The sequence below is a fragment of the Phaseolus vulgaris genome, chromosome 3 (genome assembly GCF_000499845.2).
Source record: "Phaseolus vulgaris cultivar G19833 chromosome 3, P. vulgaris v2.0, whole genome shotgun sequence".
Lineage (NCBI taxonomy): Eukaryota > Viridiplantae > Streptophyta > Magnoliopsida > Fabales > Fabaceae > Phaseolus > Phaseolus vulgaris.
Window position 1 is genome coordinate 44,215,774 of NC_023757.2, and position 26,387 is coordinate 44,242,160.

The 26,387-nt window shown below is 34.0% G+C and overlaps 2 protein-coding genes across 6 annotated transcripts; one reads left to right on the forward strand and one right to left on the reverse strand.

Annotated features, from left to right (window-relative positions):
- Positions 1 to 860: 860 nt before the first annotated feature.
- Positions 861 to 5,521, reverse strand: LOC137808017 (nuclear intron maturase 4, mitochondrial). 4 transcript variants are annotated; one of them, XR_011080639.1, is made up of 3 exons: positions 5,202 to 5,521; positions 2,654 to 5,105; positions 861 to 1,332 (listed from the first exon to the last, which is right to left on the reverse strand). XR_011080639.1 is itself a non-coding variant. In XM_068608906.1 (2 exons), exons 1-2 carry the CDS (start codon positions 5,290 to 5,292, stop codon positions 2,800 to 2,802), a joined length of 2,397 nt encoding a protein of 798 aa, XP_068465007.1. In that variant the 5' UTR covers positions 5,293 to 5,521; the 3' UTR covers positions 861 to 2,799. The 4 variants fall into 4 exon arrangements, 1 of the variants encoding a protein (XP_068465007.1); XR_011080637.1 differs by having other exon boundaries at positions 986 to 1,853; XR_011080638.1 differs by having other exon boundaries at positions 986 to 1,332; positions 1,442 to 5,105.
- A 6,807-nt stretch (positions 5,522 to 12,328) lies between these two features.
- LOC137808018 (SNARE-interacting protein KEULE-like) lies at positions 12,329 to 26,387 on the forward strand. 2 transcript variants are annotated; one of them, XM_068608908.1, is made up of 22 exons: positions 12,329 to 12,560; positions 12,702 to 12,869; positions 15,114 to 15,172; positions 17,154 to 17,235; positions 18,349 to 18,427; positions 19,299 to 19,349; positions 19,440 to 19,536; positions 19,636 to 19,668; positions 21,104 to 21,229; positions 21,345 to 21,536; positions 21,632 to 21,715; positions 21,796 to 21,894; positions 22,005 to 22,081; positions 23,188 to 23,284; positions 24,126 to 24,251; positions 24,410 to 24,505; positions 24,626 to 24,745; positions 24,825 to 24,902; positions 25,306 to 25,499; positions 25,765 to 25,855; positions 25,939 to 26,028; positions 26,120 to 26,387. In XM_068608908.1, the coding sequence occupies exons 2-22, from the start codon at positions 12,791 to 12,793 to the stop codon at positions 26,171 to 26,173; spliced, it is 2,004 nt and encodes a 667-aa protein (XP_068465009.1). In that variant the 5' UTR covers positions 12,329 to 12,560; positions 12,702 to 12,790; the 3' UTR covers positions 26,174 to 26,387. The 2 variants fall into 2 exon arrangements, with proteins under 2 accessions (XP_068465009.1, XP_068465008.1); XM_068608907.1 differs by having other exon boundaries at positions 12,363 to 12,560; positions 24,626 to 24,751.

A 26,387-nucleotide genomic window follows, 5' to 3' on the forward strand; every position in this document is an offset into this window, starting at 1 on the left:
TTTCACATGGCATATGAAATGGCACCACCAACAATCGACAACAGAGGATTTCATTAAAGATTTGAAAATGCAATTGATGATAAAGAATGGAAGAAGATTATCAAGAAACTCAAAAGAAGAACTTGTTCAGAAATGGGAAGAAGATGTTCTATTATTCTATAACTATTTTGAGATTTCCGATAGTGCATTTGAATATTCATGTTGATAACACGAAAAAAAAAAAAAATTGATAAATGAATCATATTAATATTAAAAAAAAATATATAACACATGTGTTTTCCTAATATATATATATAAAAGTATACATGTTTGCCAAAAGACATGCAAGTATAATAAAAATGAGATTCATTTGACTAAGAATAAAAATTGATGAGTAATGTGATTAAAATTGTATTTTTTAATTGATAAAAAATATAAAATTACAAATTTATGTTTTTATCTAAAAATGGTTGAAAAATAATTTGATTGATTTATATGTGAATTATAATTTTTTTAATTAAAATATTTTTTTTAGTACTGTATAAGAATTATTTTGAAAAAAAAAATGAATTATGTGAAATTTTTGAAAAATATTTATGATTGTCAAAAAAATTATTTAATGTCCTATTTAAATAAAAAATTGAAATATACAAATTTTCTAAAAATATTCAAAATTTTAAATAAATACAAATCTTAAATTATTCAATATCCTATTTAAATAAAAATATGAAATATATAAAAAATTTAAAATATTCAAAATATTCAAAATTTTAAATAAATAAAAATCATAAATTATTAATGTCCTATTTAAATAAAAATATAAAATTCTTAAAATATTCAAAATCGTAAATAAATATAAATCCTAAATATTTAATGTCATATTTAAATAAAAAATTGAATATATAAAATTTCTAAATTTATTTTATCATTGTTATTTATACTAACCCTACCAGCTACTAACAAAACACCACCAGAAGCTAACCACACCCCACAACTAAGCCCGGAGTTTTGAAATATCAATTATCAACTAAAAATTCAACTTCGATTATGATATTTTTAGAGAATCGATTATCCATGCTTTATTTAACATTGTGCTTCGTTCTTAGATTTTCACGGCTCCTTACCTCTTAAGACTCTTGAATGATAACCAACCACCATCAAGCACCACCAAAACACAGCACCACCACTCACGTCCATGGTGAACCACAAAAGAGGATGGTACTACGGTAAAACCAGGCTGCCAACGTGATTTTCCCCTTGTTTCTTCCCCTCCTTTCCTTGCTCTCATTTCTTCGCTGATCATTGGATCCAAACAAGTGTGGTCCCCTCCTTTCAATCTGCTTGAACAGTGGACTGTTGGAAGCAAACAAAGGTTACGTATATGGGTAGAAGAGGAGCATTTGCAATCAGATTTATCAATAGACACGATCTTGCAACAGAAACCTTTTTGTTAAAAGGCTACCTTGGACGGAGAATTCTGCTTGTTTTGTTCATCAATCAATCAACCATCAACATAATTGGTCCTATTCTTTCTCACTATATCCCTAATCTCTCTTTCTCTTGTGTCTGTATCATAGTAAAACTACTCTCTTTCCATTCGTTAGCCTAGGCATCGACCATTTAGTGGATGTCCATCGGTTAAAACCTCTTCGCCATTCACTTTTAAGAGGCATTGATGCTGGGAAATTGATCAATGCACAACTTAATAGATGAAAAGATGCTTAGAGCTCACCTTATATAAGATGACAAGTGTGTGTTTGGAATTCAATTACATTGAACTGAACGTGGATATATGTCCTCCCTTCCTTCTATGTTTGCAGCTTTGAAAAGTGGGATTTCCAATTCGGAAGCCTCTAAATTGATTCCCAAATACACTATAAATAATTTATAACTTCAGGTCTTGGACAATTCCCTCAACTTAATAAACGAGTGAATGGTGTTGCATCCATAATTTGAAAAATGCACCAAGATCATCCAAGGAAACACTCATAAGAAAGATTCTTAAAAAATAAAGGCAAATTCTCCCTGCACCATATCAATCCCAACTCACACCAAATCTGTCATTGAAAATAACGAAAATACCCCTACAAAATGACAAAAATAATCTTAAATAAAAGGAGGGTGTGGATAAAAAAAATACTTACAAAACTCTTTTTCTAGAAATAATCCGGATATAGATTTCTGGAACACATTTTTGAAATCCAGAATTTCTTCTCCAAAACACATTTTTTAATTTCAGATTTTTTTTTTGTAATGTATTTTCAAATTTTGTGTTTCACATTTTTTTTTTCATAATTCATTTCCAGATTTGGAAGGATTTCTGAAACATATTTTTGAAATCAAGAAAAAAACTTCTGGACTGCATCTTCAGATTTTGTGTTCCAGATTTTCTTTTCCATAACGAAATTTTGACTTTTAAATTATATTTTTTGAATTTTGGATTTTCAAATCCATAATAGAGGGTAGTTTTGGAAAATTTGAAAGATGATAAGGTGCATGTTAAAATTGATATGGTGCCAAAAATAAGTCTACATTAGGATGACGTTAAAAACCCTATAAAGCCAGCTCCTACAATCCAATATAGCTGTTGTCATGATTTGATGCCTTCTAAAATAAATAGATGCAGAACAATTAGTTAAAATAAAAATCTCAATAACGAAGGACCAAGAATCACCTTTGTGCTTTAAGAAAATCTGCTGGTAAGAAGAAAGTAGTGGATACCATCTCACACCTCATTTTCAACGGCAATTTCATCTCATCAATGAACTGAAGTAGTATGCGAGTTAAATCCAAACATCTTGAGAAATCTACAAATATAATTTATTGCTTCCATGCACTGAAATCAATGGACTGAAGTGATATATGACCAAGATGCAAATCCCTCAAATGCTGCTTACACAACCCTAATCGCCTTTTATTTAAGCTTGGATGAATACAAGGTGAAAATCCAGTCTTCCAGCTAGGAGACTTCTGCCGTTCCATTACGTGTAGAGTATAGACTCTAGGTGCTGAAGATGAGCACCCAATTACAAAGCAATTACATGGTCTTGCCTGGGTAACAATTCTTGCTAGAGACAACAAACACACACCACTAGAAGCAATTCCATACATTAATGCCTCATCGTTATCAAAAGCTTCAACATCCAATGCTTCCTTTGTCACCTCCTTCTCCGTTTCCTGTGTTGATGGAATCCGGACAAGTTCTTCACTAAACAGCTTTTCTATCTCAGTTTCATGTACCCGATACTTTGCTGCTAAAGTACGAATGCATGATTTCCTAACATGATATGTAATCAAGAGCTTTATCTCTTCTAAGTTAGCACAATTTTCATACCATTTCAGCCAGCGGCAAGAAATCGCTGAAAACCAATCAATAATTTCATTTGTATCTAGCATGATAAGCAAATTAGCAGACCGGGGGAATCCCTTAGTTGTTGTTAATCCATATCTCAGCAGACGCATTTTTATGGCATTGATAGGAGCAATAGTCTCGGTTTTTGCCATAGGTTGTTCTGTTGAGCTGTTATTATTTGGCAAAAGCTTGAGAATAGAATCTGCCTCAGCAGATATATACTGCTCTGCCTGCTTTGTAAATTCATAAAAGGAATCTTTTAGCTCTTGAGGAAGAGCCGGCTCTGCAACACACTTAGATAAGATACTTTCCTCACTATTGACATTTTTTGCCTGAACATCTTGCATCCATATCTTCAATAAGTGCTTATACCAATGGTCAGTTTCCATTCCAGACTTACGGAAACAGGAAACCCTGTTCAGGAGGGAGCTGCTATCAGCTAAATGCTTGATTTCTGATTCCTTAACTTTCTTCAAACCATGACCCAACCATTTCTTCCCAATTCTAACTGTCCCATAATTCCACGCCTCCACCTTTTGCAAAGTGAATAGCTCCACTTTTTCTTTCAACTTATGAACAGCTTTTACAGCAGGACTCTCCCTAATTGTTCTTCTCACCAAAATTCCCAAAAACCGGATACTATGAGACCCATCACAGGGCAATACATCAGCTTGATCACCCACATCCAACAGCAAAGAACTCCTCAAATAACTCTGGACCTCAGACATAAAATTAGCAGCAGCATCCCTCGAACCAGAAACCGCAAAAAACATCTCATCCATATAGCGACAGGAGTAAACTTTAACACCAGAACTCTTCCTAACATCATCTCCATCCAACTGTCTCCTGAACCAATCGCGTAAGACGGAGCCAGACCTGTCTCGCTCATTTAGCCCTCCACCGCCTATGCCTTCATATTTCATCGACAGCCTGCAAAATTCACTGTCAAAGAGGTCAAGGTAAATATTCATCAGAATAGGGGATAAAACCCCTTCCTGTGGGAGACCATGTCCCTTAGGAAAACCCCCAAACTCGAGATTTAACACTCCAGCATCAAACATGCTCCGAATGAAACCATATAAACTAGGATCTTCTATCTTCTCCTCCATTACCGAAATCAGCTTTTCCAACACAGCAGCATCCAATTTCTTAACCACAAGCACTGTGAACCACCAATCAGGACTCAAAACACCCTTGCACACGTACTTCAACGCGGCGGTGCAGCCCCTCCCGCTCCGGCAGCCGTGCGAAATCTTCGAAAAATGTGGCTTGTATACAACCTCCAGAGCTATTCTCATCGCTTCCAGCACAACCTTCAACCTCAAATTGGGAAGCACTAATATCTCTTTGTTCACAGTACCTCTCCTCGTCGAGAACGACGTCGTATTTGCACACACGTCGAAATCCCCTTTCCCGAGCTCTTCAGCTAGGTCATCCAAAAAGGAAGGGTCGTGGCTCGAAATCGAAGCCGCGTCGAGAGTGTTCGAGTTTATCCTGATGCAGTTGTAAGCATCGCGAAGGGTTTCTGCGTTCGAAATCACGGTTTTCAAAAGGTCTTGGAACTTGCCATTGGCGTGTTGCTCCTTGACCCGTTTTTTTATACGGAGCTCGAGAAACCGCTTCAGCTCCATCCGACTCTTGGGTTTCGGTTTCGGTTTCGGCTTCGATTCCTCGAGTAGAGAGGCGAGGTCCATCGCCAGTGTTGACTGTCCAACGTGATCATTATCCGGTGAATTGGTGGCGCTGTGTGGTGGTGTTTCAAAGTGCTGTTTGTCTGGGGAAAAGTACACACTAATTAATCATCGTTTTTATCTTAAGTGTGGAATTGAAGAATGAAAAATGGGAAAATTGGAAGAGATGTTTGGCTTACCCTTGAACGGAAGGGGGAGAGAAGAGGTGACTCTGAGAAAGTGGAGGCTGTGGAGTGATTTGAGAGAGTTGGCGGCGGTAACAACGCGCATACTGATGAATACGTCGCTATCGTTTCGCTTCAAAGCAAAACAGAGCTGATACCGGCGTCTATCTACTGTCGTCGGAGCACAGGAAGAAGAACCGGTTCTTAGCTTCTGTCGCCTCCGTAAATAAACGCCGTCGCTTCCCGCTAAACTATGGTTCACCTTTTGGACATCCGCTTTCACCCATTTGCGTACTTAGGCAAATATCATTTTGCAATTCGAATTTGAAAAATTTAATGTCTAATTTAATTTGATAGATAATTTAAAATGTTTGTGACAAAATTTTCCTTTTAAGTAAATAATTTCAACAAATAATTATAACTTTATATCACTTATTTTTTAATATTAGATAATTTTAAATTTATCTAAAAAATTAAGAATTTGATATTTTTTTATTCTCATGTTTATGTGTTTTGTACTTAATTTGTTTTGGTTGAAAGATTTTCATTTTTTTCATACTTAGTAAGCAAATATTATTGTAACCACAACTTATTCATTTATATTGATCAATTGTTTTTACAGATGTTGGAATTTTTTTATTTAAATTGCTGGAATTATTCTGTTGTATGTTATTTTTTTGGTTTTATATTAATTACGTTTTTTCTCTTCCAATGTTGAAGATGCTGTTTTTTTTTAGGAATGTGGACTATATTTTCTTAATTGATGTTTGTATTTTTTTTTATCATTGACATGGATCTTGTTTATAGTCTACACTGTGTTATGTTTTTTCCTCAAATTAGGAAAACTTTTGAACAACATTAACTATATAAGAATTAAATATTAAATATAGTTAGATATTAACAAATATGACGTTATATGTTTGTTGTCATATATAATTTTTGCATTAAAAATTTAGCAGATCTCATCTATTTAGGTTTGAAGTTGCACGAAATCATATAAAATTTATGATTTATTCTAAAATATTTTTTATTTATTTATGCTAATATTTGTATTTTCTTTCTTTTCGATGAGTTTATAATGAATTTATGTTGGATCTTCAATCACTCTGATGCAACTTCATTCCAACTCATGGTGTCGCTGTAGGCTTTTTTTTGTCTTATGTGCGATATGTTACGTTTAAAACCTTTTCCATAATCCTTTCTTCGTTATTATAATAACGGGCCTCTGGACTCGATAGGTTGAGTATTCTTAGTGGGCGTTTCTTACTGCACTCCTACGTTTTTCTTCCTGCACCCCCACAATGTAATACAAAGACAAAAATATTCTTATTATTTTTTAAAAATTCCAAAATACACATAAGACCCACACTACTCTTTCTTCTTCCGGACAATGCAATTTGGTAATTTTACGGAATGGGAAATCCACATTTATTTTTTTGCATTATGGATTGGGAAATCCATAAATCTTCCGGATTGGTGAATCCGGTAATCTTCAAGATCCATCAATCCGTAACAAAAATTAGACTTTCGGATTCAGCAATCCAGAAATCAACAAGTTGCTTTCGAAACACCCCTTTATTTGAAAAAGAACACGAATCACTTCCGGATTGATGAATCTGTAGCACACTCCCAGATCCCAATATTTGATAACCTAAAAAACTCTAGTTTTTTCAAATAAAAAGGTGAAGGTCAATTTTGGGATTTACAAAATTTTGGGGGTGTAGGAAGAAAAACGTAGGGGTGCAAGAAGAAGAAGCCTTCTTAGTGAGTCAATCAAGGTTATGTATTTTTGTCCCTTTCATCTCCTTTTACAAAATTCTTAAGGATGAGATGTTTAAGACTTTTGTAGGTCGAGTGGTTCTCAGTATTTCTTCAATGATGAGAATAATTTGAGGCTCCCATTTTATTGGACCTTGAATCTGACTTGTTATCAATCGTGGCCAAGATCCTCCATGATCGTCAAAGATGAAGTGATATTCAAGATATTTGACCAACTGCCGAGGAAGTTGCTGATAAGTGCCTAAATTCAGTAATATTTCATATCAAAATATAGGCACTTATGAGTATTAATTGCTAATTTACAAATAAAATAATTTCTAATTTATGAATTCGTATCTTTTTACATTTTTTATGATCTTTATTTGAATAAGAACATTTTATTATGAAATTTGGTTTTAATTGTAGGTTTATAGGGAAAAATTGATATTTGGACTAAAAAGAATTGTACAAGCTAGGAGAAAGTTGGAAGGTCACGAGAGAGAAAAAAGTCCAACTTAATAGTGGAAATTCTCGTTTGAGTGAGAATGCTCCACTAAGGATTTTCGAAAATTAACTCTTTTCTCGCTTGAGCGAGAACGTGTTAGACAAATTGGGTCATTTTATGTTTTTATCATTAAGTCTATTAGCGCGATGCAGGAAATCACCTAACCCTAGCAAATTAGGTTCAGTAGGGGGCTAGAGGCGTAACCCTACTGTACAAGATTGAGAGAAAAACATCATTGAGTGAATTGTAACCCAATTGGGATAATTGAAGGTGCTAGAAGTATGCGTGGCTAATTATACCATTTGGAATTGGGAGTGATGTGCTTGAACTCTTATGTATTGAGGTGATATTTTGTATATCATAAATTTGAGCTCTTGATTGATTATTGGTATTGTTGTCTTATTTCTAAATAATCATAACAAGTTTGAAAATTTTAAATCTAACCGAGAGGTATTTTTAGGGTTATGACCTAAACAACAATACTTAACATATTTGAGTGTTAGAGATAGATTTAAAATGTTAATTGCCATTAATGTCTGATTGTGATTTCTAAGTTGTTTTTATAAGTGTGTGAGAGATTGGTATAGATGAATTTTCTACGGGCATCAATTTCAATCCAATAACTTAATATTGACATGCTAATCAAAATACATAAGAGTGAGAGAGATAGAACTTAATCCCTATTTTTCCAACTTGAAGCAACTAATTCTTTGTCTGTTTTCTTATTGATCATTGTCAACACAATCAATTCAAAATATTTTTATTGTTTTGTTCTATATTTAGCGATTATTGTACTTGATAATTCACTGTTCCTTGTGGATTGATATTCGTCTTTAGAGACAATTATTACTTCTGACAACGCGGTGCACTTGTCGTAGAAAGTCATCGGTTGCCCACCCAAAAGCTTCTCGCCATTTATGACTCTCCCCACTTATAGATGGATTTTAATGGTGTGCGTTTTTTCTTTAACACACTTTGCCTTAGTTGGTATTAACTTTGTTGATCTTTCTTTATATATTTCAGGCGTCATGGTTAAGTATGCTCCCGATGTCCACTCCATGCTATGATAATTTCGCTAAGATTAGAGGAGTCAAGATAGGGGAATGAGGCACGACGAGTGTTCGTCCACTGCTATGTTGAAACCACTTGGTTAAATGTCGCTGCCATACCCATTACTGATATTTGTCCTCCCCCTTCGGCCAATGACAAGAGGAAAAAAGAAAAAAAGGTAGAATCGAGAAATCTCGGAGTTTCCCCTAAAGATCATAAAAGAGTCATCATTCATCTCATCCATCTCCTAGTAGTACCAACTCTGCCTTGGCACCGACCTTGGTAAGAAACAATCATAAGGTGTTGAAGGCGATATTGTGCTCACTTTTGCCCTCAGAGAAAGGGTCGGTGGTTGTTGCTTCTACTGGCGAGTTATTCTCGACTTGTATCGAGTTCCATATTCATGCTCTTGTACTTGCGTGATCTCTTGAATAAGATGTTGAAGCTGGAGGAAGCTTCTTCCCTACCAAGGCTTGATGTGTGTTTGATGAAGAAAATGGCTTGAGTGCTTTGAAGATTGTAATAGGTTTTTAGATTCATTTGTAATTAGGCTTGTAAGTGTGTATGATTGCCTTTTGCTGTGTAACCTATCCTAGATGCCTAACCAAGTCTAGATCAAGCACATGGTGTGGTTAAATGGTTTTTGAAAAGTCTTTTGAAATGTTTTTAACAGTTTTAAAGCAGTACACAAATAAATCTGTTTTATGGAAAAAGAATCTGTTTATTTCTTCTCTGTTAAAAAGGCTTTCGTTAAATAGTTTTTGAAAAGCTTTTTAAAATGGTTTTAACAGTTTTAAAACAGTACACAAATAAATTTGTTTTATGGAGAAAGAATCTGTTTATTTCTTCTCTGTTAAAAGGCTTTTCTAAATTTCTGTTAAGGCACCAAGGGAAAGCTCAGTTCGTTATTTCAGTTAAGTTGAGCTGGCCTGTGCGTTATACTTTAATCTGTTTCACTGAGAAAGAACAGGTTTATTCCTTGGTGAGTTGAAAGGTTTTTCACAAGTTAGTTAGGGCTCCAAAGGTACCACTCAGACAGTTATTTCTGTTAAGCTGAGTTGGCAGTTTTCACAAAATAAATCTGTTAAGTTCAAAACTGAATCTGTTGTTTTCTTAACTGCTTTTCAACTGTTTTTTGAAAAGAAGTTAGAAACTGTTTTCTATATAAAGAAAAGTCTCTCTCACATGAATCAGTGCTGAGGAATTACGCTTTTGACAGAGATCAAACAATTTCCATGTGAGAAGAAGGATTGAAAGAGTTTTTGAAAGGTTTTCCAAAGAGATTTTCAAGTGTGCTTGTTCTAGGAAACCTTGAATCTTGGTGAAGGTGCTGGTGCAGTTCTGCAGCAAATTGAACTACTGGTTTTGAGTTCTTGCATCTTCTTTTCAGGTGTAATCTTTCCTTTATTCTGTTTTGTAAAGGTGTAAGTGTTAGTCACTCCTTGATAGGGTTTCTTGGAGTGCAAGGTGTGCTGAAATAGGGTTTTTCAGCATTGTGTGTGTTGTTCTTGTAGTGTTCAAGAACTGCTGTGTTTGTAAGTGATTGGCACTGTTTTTTGTGAATTCCACCTTGGGGTAAGGTGAGACTGGATGTAGCTCTGTATGAGTGAACCAGTATAAAAACGTGTGTATCTTGTATTCTCATCCCTGCACTCTTTTCTGGTTTTTTGCTTAATTCTGTCAAGAACTAAATCTGTTCTTTTTAAATTGAATCTGTTAATTCTGGGTTAAGTGAAAACTGTTCTTCCTGATTTGTTGAAGTTTTCTGATCATAAACAAGGTTGCTGCATATAATGGTTTAAGTGAATTGTGAACAAACTAATCATTCATTAAAACCTGAGAAAGGATCATACTTCTTGAAACCTTGTGTTGTGTAACTTTTGATTGATCTCTAAGCATAGTTATATCTTTCATCCTCACAATATTAAGCTGATCTGGTTCTGTTATATTCCTTGTTGAACACAATTTTACATTGAACAAAATTCAAATTGTGCCAAGACTGCTCTGAAGAATCAATCTGTTTCATGTAAAAACAATCTGTTCTTTTTGCCTCTGGAATACTGAAAAATTGTGTGTTCTTGCGAAAATTTTATAAGCTCAATTCACTCCTCCCCTCTTGAACTTAGACACTAATAGACCCAACATAAGAGTCATCTCAGCTTCTCTCGCAAAGATGGAAAAATTAAAGCAAAAGTTTGCCTATTCTTCTAGCTCCCTGAAGGTTGTTCTTAAGGCGAACTCTTACCTTTAGGGTAGGGTTGAGGTGATGGAGGGTGACAACGACCTATTTGTTAGGGAGTTGAGATCATTGAAAACCATACACGTGGATATGGAGAAGGACTATTCCTTACTCCAACACAATGAATCTCAAATGTCAGACAATATGAAGGGGTTGGAACCGAGTTTGGCTAAGATGGTCATCGTTCGGGATGAATTCGAGGGTGTCTCGATCAAGATCGTTGACCAAAGACCCCTCTTAGTTGACGCGACCGATCCAGTTTTAATAGACCCCACATAGACCTCTTAACACAAAATGATTAACGTAATCACACTGCGAAATTTCACATAAAATCCGAAGATTAATCCAATAACCTACCTTAATCTCAGCCTATTGTCAGAGGCCCATCACGATCTTATAAATAGGCACACAAACCTAAGCAAAGGTACACATTAAATAATATGTATTGACTTAAGCATCAAAATACCTTTTGCAGGTACACCACCTACATCGACTAAAGATCGAAGATCGCACGACTCATCAACCAAGATCATTAACAACTTAGAGTGCTAATAACTGAGACATTTTTAACCCATTGTAAGAACAATTAAGATCTATGAGAACTATATCAATCACATCATTCTAGATATATTCAGTTAACAATCTTGACCAAGACCCATCCAAAACTGTATGCCACAACTCCTTGGTGAGATGCAAACATTAAGCATCAGTTTTGTATCTTAAAAGGTTGCATTACACAGTATAATGTATTAGAAGCTGTTCCATGTAAAATTATTAAGAAATTGTAATGATTTTTTTAATATCAATTTTTTTTTTGTTCTAATATCTTAAATTTATTGTCAGATCCATATTATATATTAATAAAGCTCAGGTTTTTAGCTTATGATTCTAAATATAACTTTTGTAACGAAGATCTAGTGAAAAACTTACTTTTTAGCATAGGTCATTAAGGAATCTTTCTTATTTATCTAGAATACTTAAATACTAGTGTGGTGTAATAGGGAGAAATAATGATTTGAATAAACATATTTTCACTACAATATACATATATATATATATATATATTTTTTTTTTTATTTTTTTTATTTTTTTTTATATATAAGACAGTGAATAGCTACTATATGTATCCATTATGATGCCTTATGCAAAAAGAAAGTGAGAGTGACAAATCTCTTGGCGTCACATTTTTATTTTTGTACTAAATACTTTAGAAAGATACTTTATCCTAACTTTTTTATTCTTTAAAAATTTAATACAAGTCTAATTAATTCTTATAGTCAACCATTTCTTTTTGGATCACTGCAAAGGAAGAGATGTGAAAAAGTGCTTACTTAGTCTTCATCAATTTTTGAAGGATAAAATAAATATAAACTTACGAAATCACTGTTTAAACGTACAGGGTTTTTACCAAGTTTACGAAGTTAGTAATTCTACACCGTTTTCCACCTTAAATTTTCTCAAAAAGAAAACTGAAAAACGAAATGTCCACGCACAAAAGAAAAAGGTTGTTGAGATGAGATACGATGAGCAATCATATCTTTTTTCCCTAAAATTATTAACAAATTGGGTAAAAAAAAAGTAAACGAATGTGACTATTACAAGGGAGGCAGTTGTACACCTAGGCGCATGATAGTGGAATGAGTTGGCGTTAGGGGTGGGTCCCACTGGTGGTTCAGCAACATGCGGTTCCGGTTCAGGACCTCGTCCTCAATCGGTCCACTCCGCTTCTGCGAAATTTCTTCGTCTCTGACCCTCGCCTTCACGAATTGGAACTCCTTCAAACTTTGCACCATTCAACACGTCATGCTCTCTTCAACTCTCAGTAATGCCGTTACTTTGCTTCTATTTATCATTCTTCTCGTCAATTAGCTCCTCCGGTGTCCCTCTTTCCTTTCCCTCGCCATTTTCATTTTAGTGAATTTCACGAAACCGTTTCCGTTTCTCCTGCTTTCTTGGCTCGCAGGCTGATCAGATTCTCCGATTTGCCGGCGATCTCTCTCCGTTCGCGATCGATCAACGATTGAGGTTTAGGGTACAGAGTCCGTGGTCGCGATGTCCATGTCGGATTCCGATTCCTCCTCCTCCTCCTATGGCGCTGACTCCAGAAGTCTCAAACAAGTTAGCCGCGAGCGTAAGTATCTCTCCCTTTTTGTAGTTAATTTGATTCCCAATTCGCTTTTCTAATCAACTCGCATTAAGTTCCGAATCACTTCAAATATCTGTAAGCTAGTCAAACACTTTTTGCTTGGTTCTCTTTTCGCTATTGGTTCTGTTAAAGGAGGCTATATGCTCATTGCGTATTTTCTTACTCGTTGGTTCTGATCCGGTGAATAAAATACAATTTGCCCTTGGTGTATGTTTTATCTTTTGGGAGTGTTAACAGCTAAATGATAGAGCACGTCAATGCAAGTCAGCCGCTGGTGCGTTAAAATGTGAAGCGTGCTGGCACTGTCGCCTCTTGTGTTGTGGTAATGGTGAGCAACGGATTAAATTGGTTATGGAAATCTGCGAAGGTTGTACTTAATGGGGATCGGGATCTTCTAATCTAGGAGCTAGGAATTTGCTAAGAGTGTTTTTCAGCCATTAGTATCTAGTTTCTGCACTTTTCTTGTTTGGGATGAAAATTGCTGCTTTTCTTTTCACCGATGAATTTACCCAAGCTGCAAGAAATACAAGGTTAATGCTAGTTTGTTTGATATGATGTTCTGCCTTAATGAATGTAGAAGTTAATTGTCAAAGGATATTGCTACAGATATGTTTAAGAATCGGACTTCTATATGTGAGACTAGTATTCTGTGTCATAATATTCATAGATTCATGGAAATATGAGTGACAGAAATGATCTTTATGGTTTGTGGTGTTAAAAATAGGAACCATTTGAAGCTTCTTTTGTTTGGGGAACTATATCAGAGTTTTTTTTTATGCTGCACCGGTCTGAATTGCCTTGCTTGAGTCTATTTGACCGTATTTCTTAGTGGATATTAAAATTTGTACTTTAGACTTCTTTGGGATGTACACTTGGAAGCAAAGTTCTGGTTCTTAATTTCTTCCCGTAATCTCCTTTTAGAAATCTAAGCTCACCTTTCTATGCCAAGTCTTTCTTTGTTGGTTTTGGATGAACACACTGACCTCTCACTAAATGCTGACGTTATGTGTTTTTCTTCAATTTGATACTTCTAGCCATTTATCTTTATGCTCTCTAGCTGCCGCATATTTGTTGTTTAGGTTGTTTGGTAATTTTTGTTCAAAGCTGGATCTGTTGGTGGAGCACTTTTTGAAATGCCTTGTCAGGGGTTTTGGGAAAACTGAAGAGAGTAAGTTTTTTGGGCAGCTAGGTGAGAGTAGTAGAAATTAGAATGTTAAGATGGCTTATGTTACAAAATGAATGTACGCGATTACAAGAAAATATTGGTGTAGCATGATTGAGTTAACTGGTTTGACGCCTACAAAGAAGGCCACTGAAAGTACCTGTTAGGAGAGTAGGTTGCATAGTTTGTAATCCTGTGAAAAAGGAATTGACAAAGACTAAGAAGACATTAGGGGAAGTTAATAACTGGAATCTCATGGTAAATAGTATCATGTGGTCCATGTAGTTGACTCGCTTAGTGGGATAAGGCTATTATTTTAGTATGTATGTTTTACTTGGAGCTTATGGTTAGAGAGGAATGATAGAGTTTTGGGACAATTTCTTGCTATTGAGCATTTTGTCTCTCCGGAACAAAGAGCTCGTCTGAATCTCGGCTACACTGCCATTTTGTTTTTACTCTGTCTTAAATTGCTTTGCAATGTGTCTTTTGTATCCATTCAAGATAGAAGTGGTCTTCCTTATTCCCAGTGTCCTTATGGTGTGTAGATCATAATTATTTTAGATGTGTCCTTTTAGCAAACATGTTCAGAAAATACAAGGTTTGGGTAATTTATTTGTTTTTCTTGTTTGTTGGCCTTTTATGCTTTTCATTTCTTAGTTGATCATCATTTTGTTTTTTCTTGTGCATCACATTTGTTCTCTAACTGTATATCTACTTATGACTCCCTGAAAGAAAATAAGAGGAAACTACGAGATGAATGAAATTGCTTGAAATAATGTTCATTGTTCTTTAAAGAGTTATAGATCGCTCTGATACTTTACATTCCATATAAACTCACCAAACTCAATATAGCACCATTTTATCCTTCTAGCTGATAGACTGAATAAAAGTTTTAAACTCAATAATACAAATATTTGAAGTCAGTAATTCCTTTGCAAGGATTACATATTTTTGTAATTTTTCTTTCTTTTAACATTTTTATCATAAATTGCTTAAAACTTAACCTTGACCAATTGCTTTTCTGATCTGATTATTCTTAATTTCCGTTTATGGCAAACTTTCTGCAGGATTATTACATGAAATGCTCAGGTCAGCAAAAACAGGGGATTCAAAATCTACATGGAAGGTATAAGATGCTGTTAGTGAAATGAATTCTGCCCAAGTTTTTTACTTCGCCATAGATACAGATGGATCACCCTTCTGTCTATTTTGGCTTTAGTTTGCAGTTTCATTCTAGGAACTTTTAGCAGAAATTTAATTTTATGATGCTGATGATTGGATGAATGGCAGATTTAGCAAAATCAAATCTATGAAGTATTTCACCTCGTACTCAATTAGCTAAATCATGTTTTTGGAATGGTTTCTCAATTCATTGGATCTATAGCTATGTGCTGCATGTCCAAGTAATTACTAGTTATCAGCTTAGCATAGTTTCAAGTGGGATTATTGTGAAAAATTTATCATTTTTCTGTAACTACGATTAACTATCGAGCAGCAGAGTTTGATGACTGTGCCTTTTTTACTATATCATCGGTTTGGTTTAGCTAAAATAAGAGGAATGATTTTGTAAGGAAAAAAAAGGGAAAACGTCACATTTTGAAATCTTTCAAAGTACTAAGGGTAAAGACAAAGTTATGGGTCCCACAAAAGAAGTGTTTCTTTCTAAATTAGAAAGAACAGAATATGAAAGCTTTTGTAAATTAAAAACCGCAAATGACTTATTTTTATCACAAATCATTTTTTTATGTAGGCATTTATGTCATTTTACCCATATTTTTTCCTTTGCGTTCTATACAAGTCATACAAGAGGAAGTAAATTTTTTACACCTTTTCTTTTCTCTCACTTTCTTTCCTAAACCAAACATAACCTAAATATATGTTCTTAGACGAGGGGTACATGATGAAAGCTTGAAAAACTAATGAAAATGAGACATTAGTGTGTGATAGAGAAATGGGGGATGAGTTTGGAGACAAGGTTGTCTGTTATGACTGTTAGAGACATAATTTGATTATGTTAGAGACATAATTTGATTATGTTAGAGACATAATTTGATTATGTTAGAGACATGATTTGATTATGTTAAAGACATGATTTTATTATTTTAAAGATGTGATTTTATTGCATTAAATAGGGAGGTATAATATGATAGGAAAATATCTTACCAAATATTTCCCATTATTATATTCTTAGAAAGTAAACTTCAAGACTAATACAATCTCATAAAATAGGTTTGTTAGGTGAGGTTTGTACCTACTTATATACCATAATTTGGTCATATATTTGTAGTCAATATGGAATTTCCAAACACCTCTTCACACCGAAGACTAAACATCTTGAGTGTGAGATTAAATATTTATGGGTGGTTTGATAGTGACTCAATCATGGGTAATACGATAGAAATAATAAATATTGTTAGGATAGACTTTGATACCATATTAGAAAGTGGACTTTAAGCTTAACTCAATCTCACAAAACCTACTTATAAGGTCGTATTTTTGTGCACCTACTATATGTTATAATTTGTCCATTTCTCTAGTCAATGCGTCTCTTCATTATAAATAAGAATACTCATGCGTACAAAACACAAAATTCATTATATTCCTTCTCGGTTTCTCTCTTCTTAACATGGTAATAGAACAGTACCAATCTCCGTGACCTGTTTTGTCACTAATCCTTTAAACAATGACATTTAGCAGTTTATTGGGACGAGCTCTTTATTATCTTTAATTTATCACTGCTGTGGAGTAAATAATAATTTTTTGGGATTTCTATTACGTGTTTCTGCTCAGTGTACTCTCATTGCTATGTATGTAGAGTGATTTTAGGACTTTGTAATGTTCTTTCCTTTAAATGTATTTTTCTTATATGCTTTGGTGTAGGTGTGTTAAATTTTGAAACCATTCATGAACCTTTATTAGGCAGCATAATCTTTTGCAATAGTTGGTTTCATTACATGGTGTTAGAGTGACGATGAAGTGGTCTAGAGTTTTAATTCACACACATTCATTTATTTTTCAAGGAAGCTGCTTGAGCTTGAAAAAGACTAAAAACATCATGCTTCATTTGTTTACCATCTTGTATTGGTTCATGAGTTGTTTGCTTGCAGGTACTAATAATGGACAAACTCACTGTAAAGATAATGTCTCATTCTTGCAAGATGGCTGATATCACTGATGAAGGCGTTTCATGTAAGAATCACAAGTTTGATTAACCATGTTTGTTCTGTCCACTGTCAGTGGAAGACCTTCTATTAATTTTCTACGATTTGGGTTGAATACCATGGTTGTTTTGTTATTCTCTGATATTCAAATGTAAAATTGTTACTTATCCTCCAAAGAATTCAATCTGAATATATGCTATTCAAGATATTTAAGATCTTTTAAACGTGGTTAATTTTCTGTTAGTTTGTTGTGTCTAATACTTCTCCTTTTGCCTGCGCTCTCCCTCTACTAAAAATTAAAAGAAAAAGTTACCTAAACAAAGAGTTAACAAAAGAACATTTGTTTCCTTTCTAGCTTCAGGATTTTGAGTGTACCAGTAATGAAGAAACTGGTGGATTGGTAAATATATAGATAACAAGGTGTTCCATGTTCTTCTATTGTATTCATCTTGTAGAAAAATAACTTAATTATAAATGTAGGAGTATGCTTACACCTTTTACCTTGTTCAACTATGTATGATATCATTCCTTTTTATATGACATTTGAACTGTGGGAGAAATTTGATTCTTCACGTACTAATCGCTGATATTGGAATGGAAAGGAAAGAATTGAAATAAAATGGGAAGTGAAGGGGAAAAATTGAATGGAATGGAGTTGCTTCCCTTTGTTTGGATAATTAACCAGACAAGAAAGGAAAAGTTAAAGTTTTAATACAACCATTATAAAAATTTAATTAATTATACTTTGGTTCACATTCCAATTTAGTGGGGAATGTAGTTTAACAGATTCCCTATATTACATCCCCATTCATAAAGCTTCTACCTTCTGAACAAGGGGAGTTATTTCCTTTCCATTCAACATTAGCTGCCTCTGATTTTAAGATTTGATGCTATTTTTGTGCCTTCAGAAATTTAATTGTAACATAGATGTTTTCACCCTTGTTAAACTTGAAGCTTTGTGCTTTGATTACACTTCTTGTTCAGCTATATGTTTTAATGAACAACAATCATTCCATTAAAGAAATATTTTTCTTAGTTTGGATTTAATTAACATGTTTATGGAAGATAATTATCTCGTAACCCATATTTTGCATCACTAGTTCTAATTCTTGGACGGTGTAATATGTTTTTATATTTGTAGTGGTTGAAGACATATACAAGCGAAGGCAGCCGTTGCCCGCCATGGATGCTATATACTTCATACAACCAACCAAAGACAAGTACTTGTCCTTTCTCCAATGTTTGTGGTGGCATATTTAGTGATTTCTCTTTAATTAATTTGAGGTTGCTCACGGATCAGAAGCACAATAGAAGTTGACTTAAAAGCTGATTTTTCTGTTGGTCTGTCATGGTTGCTTTTTGCATGATTTCTGTTAGTTCTACAGGAAAAATTGAAGTTCCTCATGCTGAAGATTATTGTTTGGCAACATGTGAAAAATACTTGTAGAGAAGTGATTTTGTGTTAATACTGGCCAAGAAAACAAAAGGAGAGATTGTTTTGTTGATAGTTTTCAGTTTTAGCATTAATGTATTGAAAATGTGTAATTAATTTTGTTGTGCATGTCTATCGGTATGTATATTTCAGAGTCTCTTTTGAAGTATGTCTCTAATGTCTATACACATGCGAAAAGTAATTTTTGTTAGTATGATTCCCTATCTCCTGGTTGAACATAAAATCTCAGTGATTATAGGGTTCTAAATTTGAGAGTATTACTTTCTTTTTCCTTTAGTCTCTTATATTCTCTTGCAATTAACTCTTTATTTTATTCTTTATGAATGTGATTCTTTGTTTAACTTCCTCCCTCGTGTTTACTTTTAAATATTTCATGAATTATACTGTATTTATTTTCTCTTATCTACAAAATGTATCATGACACATAACTATTTTGTTATTCTTTCTCTCACTCTGTCACTTTTCTCTCCCTTTTACTGACGCACAAATATACAAGTTAAATGATAAATATTCTGAACTGTTGTGGCTGTAAAATGGTCCTATTCAGCTTTGGTGGAGGTTTAAGTTAACCTTTATGAAGTAGGCTTTTGTAGAATTGTTCCATGCCTAATGATTTCCTTGTTCATTTTTGTTGGCAGCATAACTATGTTTTTGTCAGACATGTCTGGAAGGAAACCATTGTACAGGAAGTATGTGATCTTTCTATATCTCCTTTGAGTGCAAGTTCATGTTGACTTTTGCTAATTGGCTTTCAATCCTCTTTTATTCTGGGTTTGTAGGGCATTTGTTTTCTTTAGTTCACCTATTGCCAGAGAATTGGTTATGGAAATTAAAAAAGATGCGCAGGTGTTGCCTCGTATAGGTGCTCTAAGAGAGGTGAAATTTTATTTTATTTTGGATCTACATGGAAATTGAATTTTCCCCCAAAAATTCAATTTTTTCTTATTCTCATTTTGTTACCTCATTTCAATGTAGATGAACTTGGAGTATTTTACCATAGACACTCAGGTATGTGGTTGTACATTTGTAGTCTATATCACTGCTTGATCACCATAGTCTTCAATGATTGTCATTATGTCATCACTTTTCATATGAATAAAATTACTGTCCTTTTGTTTTCATTGAGATTAGATAAAAGAATTGAAAAGCTGTATTTTCTGATTGATTGATATGTAGAAGGGGTACAACAATATATAAATACAAGGTTGGTTGAAGATAAGAAAAAGATTCAGCTAAATCTAAAGTTAGATAAGGAAATGATTTAGCTATTTATACAGCAAATGTCCTAAAAATAGGCTATTATTATTAACATAAATGCAAACTATATCTCCTTGTTAAACTAAAGGAAGTAGAGAGAATTGAGCTGAAACCGTGTTTTCTGAGACTGCTTTATTTATATTGATATAAAATGGAATCAATACAATAAATAGAGGAGATATGATATTCTTTAACAATAAAGATATGATAGGGAATAAATACAAAATTCCTAATAATAGATATATAATCTAGATATTCTGGATTCTGAAAGATTATAAGATATATCCTTGATTATAAAAGATCTAAATCTTATTTCTATAATTATAACACTTCTAAATCTGCAACACGACAGTAACAAAATCTCTGCCACATCTGAGCAGTTTTCAAAATTTATGACATGTTGGATTGCAACACACGTTTGTCCAGTTCAGTTCCACATAGCCATTGTTAAACTATAGGAAATAGTTGAGCTGAAACCTATGTTTCTAAGACAACAAGAGTGCTATATTTATATTGAGAAATCAGAATCAATACAATAAATAGAGGATATTTGATATTTTCAAATAATAAATATATGATACGAGAATAAATATAAACATTTCTAATAATACGTGTATAATCTTGACATTCTTGATTATAGAAGATCTGTGCCTTATTTCTATAGTTATAAAAGCCATGAATGAGAGTGTCAAGTGACGGACAATGTTCTTTTAGTTAAATTGATTAGAATTTGTTAGCTGTTAAAGAAAACCTTCCTCAGAGTTCAGATGCAAAGTTTGTTATTCAATGCTAAATGAATTGAACAAACAAAATATTTTTATTGCTGCATCTGTAAAATTAGAAGGATTACTAGTAGTAAGTAAATCAATGTTTTATCGAAAATTGGAAGTACTATGAGATATGAGGATTGGAAATCCTATATTGTGTGCAAGTTGGCAATTTTAATCATTCATGCATATTGCCTTTACAATATCTCACCACCAACAGAAAAAATGATTGTAGAGCTACATTGTTGTAACACTAACTTCGTGAAACCTGCTTGTTGAGGTTCTTTCCCCTAAGGGAAAATATATTAGCCTTCATAAATATGCTTTTTATGATTTATTTGTCAATCTCTAATGTCATCATCATCCCATTATTCTGTGTCCTCATTCTTTTGCTGGTATTCTTTGTCATGATAATATAGGGCTTCATTACAAACAATGAAAGAGCTTTAGAGGAGCTATTTGGGGATGAGGAGAATAATCGAAAAGCAGTTGCATGTTTAAATGTGATGGCTACTCGAATTGCTACTGTTTTTGCTTCATTAAGAGTATGTAATCAATGCTTTGCTCTTTGTGACAGAAATTCAAAAGTTGTAATTTATAATCTTTAATTGTTCAAACAAAGATTGAGAACCCTTCTCTATTATGTAATCATCTTTCTAGGAGTTTCCTTTTGTCCGCTTTCGTGCTGCGAAGTCTCTAGATGCAACCACAATGACTACCTTCCATGATCTTATTTCTACAAAACTTGCTGCTGGTGTCTGGGACTGTCTTATGAAATATAAAAAAACTATACCTAATTTTCCTCAGACTGAGACCTGCGAGTTGCTCATCATTGATAGAACAATTGATCAGGTTTCTTATCTCCGTTTTCCAGTCACGTACATGTATTATTTCAATAAAAATGTTATTATATTGCTTATAACAGGGATGCTATTCTGGATATGTAGATTGCTCCTCTGATACATGAATGGACATATGATGCCATGTGCCATGATTTGTTGAATATGGAGGGAAATAAATTTGTTCATGAGGTATTCTACAATTTCAATTTCCCCTCTAAATTGTTATGTTCACTTTCTTGTTATGAATGCAAATCTACTGTATTCTTAAGGTTCCTAGCAAGACTGGTGGTCCACCTGAGCGAAAAGAGGTTCTCTTGGAGGATCATGATCCTATATGGGTTGAACTTCGTCATGCACATATAGCAGATGTATGTCCTGCTTTTTTATTTGATTTTTGTAGTGTTGGCTTTATTGTTTACTATTTAGCGTCATCTCTTCTATTTACCAATTAGCAACATGATATTGATGGCCTTGCCAGGCTAGTGAACGACTGCATGAGAAGATGACCAGCTTCATTTCAAAGAACAAAGCTGCACAAATCCAACATGGTTCAAGGTCAGTCCTAATTTTGTGTGAATTTTTCATCATTGACATATTGTGATCTAAAAGGATATTGATTTTCACCTAATTGTATTACTGGTGTAAAATATAGTGTAATTTTGTAATTCTTATCCCAAGCTTTTTATGACTTGTGGCAATATGAATTTTTTATTGTTTTTTATGCATAATGGTCTAGTCATGTTAGAAAGAAACTCTTTTTTTTTTTTCTGTATGTGTATGTGTACGTGCATGCTGGGGCACATACACAGAGTGTTGATGCTTCTGTTTATCTATCACCTTTAAATATTAGAGTCAGTTCACACCTCTATTTACCACAAATATCACATTTGAATACCATTTCACATTGATATTTGGACCGTGTGAGTGTATAATTTGACCAGTTTGAACTTGTTTAGCTGCTGTCCAAAATGTGGGTTGAATTGAAGAGAATTACCTTCCTCACTTCTTGAACTTCCCATTGGACATTCAACCCCTCTTTATTTTCTTTTACTGTTATCATTTTGTCACTCACGTAGTTTTATCCAAACATTATCTGAAAATATATTTTTGCATGGCCGAGTTGCACGATTTAAAACTTTATCATGAATGTCTAATAATTAATAATTGTTGGAGAGGGGAAACAGCTAAGTTGAAAAGTAAACATGAAACTAACAAAACTCAAATTTTCACCTTTCTTCATTCAGATCTGTACCATTTATAGCATTTTTCTTATATTTTTATATCAGTTGACACATCCATTCCTGCAAGAGCTCTTTTGGGCTAAAAGCATGGAGAATATACCAGCCCACTTTACCTTGTGTTAATATTCAATTTTTCTGTTTAAAGGAATAGAGATGGATGGATCAAACTGTGACCACTTGCTCATAAAGGATTTGATACCAATCAAGGACCGATTCTTCTAAAAGCTAATATATACTGTGTACTGTAGTGTAAAATAGTCAAGTCCTTGATTTGAAAAATAACCTGAGGCGTACTAATTTTCTTGATTAAATAGCTTAGCCCTCGTAAAATTTAACTAGGCCTAGATCTGTTATTGATCTATTTATGCATTATCTAGTTATTGTCATCATAAACTTCACACAACTTTGCATTTCATTTAGAGGTAGTGGTGAAATGTCGACAAGGGACTTACAGAAGATGGTTCAAGCACTTCCACAATACAGCGAGCAAATCGACAAGCTGTCCCTCCATGTAGAGGTTAGTTCTGCTGTAATGCAATCAATGATGTCCTCTCCAAAAAAGACTACTACTATATTATATGCTTTTCTTTTTAAAAAGAATGTGCTATCTTCACTTGGAAGCTCGGCAAGAGACTTTCTAAGGTGTGCTAATATACCCCTTTTGAAATTTTTATTTTACACTTAGGTAATACCATATTTTTGTTGCATGTAGGTTAGTTGGGCATTTGTTTGAGTTTTGTTTTTGCCCTTATTACCATTTCCCTATTTAGACAAAGAAAAAGAAAGAAAAGGAAAGTGACATCATAAGTAATGACCTTTATTTATTTATGTCGAGGGAATGAGAATGTTAAATGGAATGGACAAAATTTGGGTGATATTAGGGACTAGATCAAAATTTAAGAATTTTTATAGACAAAAAACATTTAACCCTCTCCCATGTTAATAATTTCCTTTGTGCTATCGTGTATCTTTGAGCAGCAGCATAGAAGACAAGGTAACCTTGATTTAACAATTTGATAATTCATTCCTATTTCGCGAGCATTAGAATTGTTTCCCAATTAAACTAGAGCTAGATGTGTGAACATTTAACAGTACTGCTTAAAAGTTTATGTCTATTCAAAATTTTAGTTGTTATCTTGCAGTCAAATAAATGAAGGCATAATATTATGCTGGGTAACATTTTCCATTCTTGGTCTTGGTATCCACCTACACATTAAGATTATGGCAAAGACAACCCCCCACCCCTCAACGCCCTATTAGATTTTAATTGGTTAAATGAATTTATTTTATTTTAATAGTGGAAGGGGCTGTCATCATGATTTTCATACATGTGTATGAATGATGAGCTTGTTGTCCAGATTGCAGGAAAAATTAACAGAATTATTAGGGAGTCAGGACTTCGAGAACTAGGGCAGCTGGAGCAAGATCTTGTTTTTGGAGATGCAGGAACGAAAGAAGTGATCAAATTTCTGACTACAAATGAAGTAAGTAACTCTAAGATGGCAAATGAAGAGGGTGTATCTTGTACTAACTTAGTGGACGGGATAAGGAAGTTTTTTATTGTTGAAAAATGGTCATGAAATTAGAAATAAAACCTTGTTTTCTATTTATTAAAATTCTTACGAGTACCATATTTATGCAGGATACAACACGTGAAAATAAGTTACGCTTGTTAATGATTCTCGCGTCCATTTATCCTGAGAAATTTGAGGGTGAAAAGGGTCTGAATTTGATGAAGGTGCAGTTTCTTTAGATTTGGTGTCAACTGCCTCCTGCTGTTCATTTAAAGTCAAATAATAAATACTGTCATCAATGATGGTATTGTGCAATAACCTTGTAACCTTACTTTTTTTTTCAGGTAGCAAGGTTGACAGATGATGATGCAATTGCAATAAATAATTTGAGAATGCTTGAGGGAGAACCTGATACCAAAAAGACTTCGATGAGTTCTTTTGCTCTGAAGTTTGATATGCACAAGGTAAAGGTAATTTATAGTTTAAATTATATTATTTTTCAGTGTTAAGTTATTTCTTAAAAGTGTTTCTTTAAATTGTCAGAAAAAGCGTGCAGCAAGGAAAGATCGTTCTGGCGAAGAGGAGACGTGGCAGTTGTCACGTTTTTATCCCATAATAGAGGTACGAAGTGAGTTGAAAATTTTCCCCACATAAAATGTAATTTTTTAAATTTTTATTGGGGGGATGTAAAACTAAGGTTGAACAATCTTCTTTCCTTATTTATTTATTTATGAACTTTTGGCATGATAAGTGAGCCTATGATTTTTTCTAAGGCCTAAAGGATCAGATGTAGTCGGTTATTTAAATATTTCTACAAGCTAGGTTTTGAATAGAAAGGGCACTTAGTCAGCTATTGGTTATTTTCTATTATGTCTTACGGTCTTCGTCTCACCGTATTATTAAGAAAATGAAGGACACCATGTTTTCATGCTGTGATATTTTAAATTTATAACGTTATCTCTATCATGATCTTTTTAAAGCTTTCAGAGCCTCATTTGGTGACTGAATGGTTCACATTTTTCAGGAACTCATAGAAAAGGTTAGCAAAAATGAATTATCGAAACAGGACTATCCTTGTCTAAATGACCCTAGTCCAAGTTTCCACGGTACACCTTTAGCTGGACCAGTAAATCACCATCCTCCTGCTCATTCGATGAGATCAAGGCGCACACCAACTTGGGCTAAACCTAGAGGCTCTGATGATGACGGATATTCAAGGTTTTACTTTCTTTTTTCCTTATTACAAGTCATGAATATAAATAGTTCTAATGAAATCAGTCGTTTTTTTTCCTCTTCATTTATATGAGCCCGTTTGCCACCACCGTTTTCTTCCCAGCTTGAGCTGTGTACTTGTGTTCGATACGAGTTTGCTATTATTAGATAATTTGTAGGGGACTATTGAGTATCTGTTGGAATTGCATACTAGAACCCCACCCTTTTCAAAGCTCAATTTAATTTTAATTTTTTTCCTGTTGGCCTATAGCGATCCGGTGTTAAGACATGCATCCAGTGATTTCAAGAAGATGGGGCAACGAATATTTGTATTCATTGTTGGTGGAGCGACCAGATCTGAGGTTTGAACAATACTTTGATAACAAGTTGTTTTCACTCTTTTCCCTTTCAGCTTTTCTGGTCTGATACGTTGTTTAATCATCAGCTTAGGACTTGTCACAAGCTTACTGGTAAGCTGAGAAGGGAAGTTATTCTGGGCTCGTCTAGTATTGACGATCCTGCACAATATATTACGGTAATGAAATGTTTACCTTTTTCTTCAAGTCAAGAGTGTTCCTTATTTTGCAATTTTGTATAACCGCCCTTGTATACCGCCTTTCTTGTAGAAATTGAAGATGCTAACAGCACAGGAACCTTCATTAGATGATCTCCAGATATGACTTCACAGACTCACTGGAAGATGATCTACGTGTTGTAACCATATTGTTTATTCATTTACTGTAACAAATTCTTTGGACATTTGAGCTGTGGTATAGCCAAGCCACTGACTATTAAAAAATGTGCATATGTTAGGAATTTTTCATTGGTTAGAGACAATTTGTTTTTGACAAAATTCTGGTAAATGCTATTCGTTGGAGCAACACCTTCGTTAAA

What these genes read in the sequence shown, in the direction of transcription:
- LOC137808017 (XM_068608906.1), bottom strand. Translation starts at nt 5,292, where the DNA reads ATGCGCGTTGTTACCGCCGCCAACTCTCTCAAATCACTCCACAGCCTC. An exon ending in TCTCCCCCTTCCGTTCAAGG is followed by an intron (nt 5,106 to 5,201) that starts GTAAGCCAAACA and finishes ACTTTTCCCCAG; the next exon opens with ACAAACAGCACTTTGAAACA.
- LOC137808018 (XM_068608907.1), top strand. Translation starts at nt 12,791, where the DNA reads ATGTCCATGTCGGATTCCGATTCCTCCTCCTCCTCCTATGGCGCTGAC. An exon ending in CACTGATGAAGGCGTTTCAT is followed by an intron (nt 17,236 to 18,348) that starts GTAAGAATCACA and finishes TTATATTTGTAG; the next exon opens with TGGTTGAAGACATATACAAG. An exon ending in GAAATAAATTTGTTCATGAG is followed by an intron (nt 21,716 to 21,795) that starts GTATTCTACAAT and finishes TGTATTCTTAAG; the next exon opens with GTTCCTAGCAAGACTGGTGG.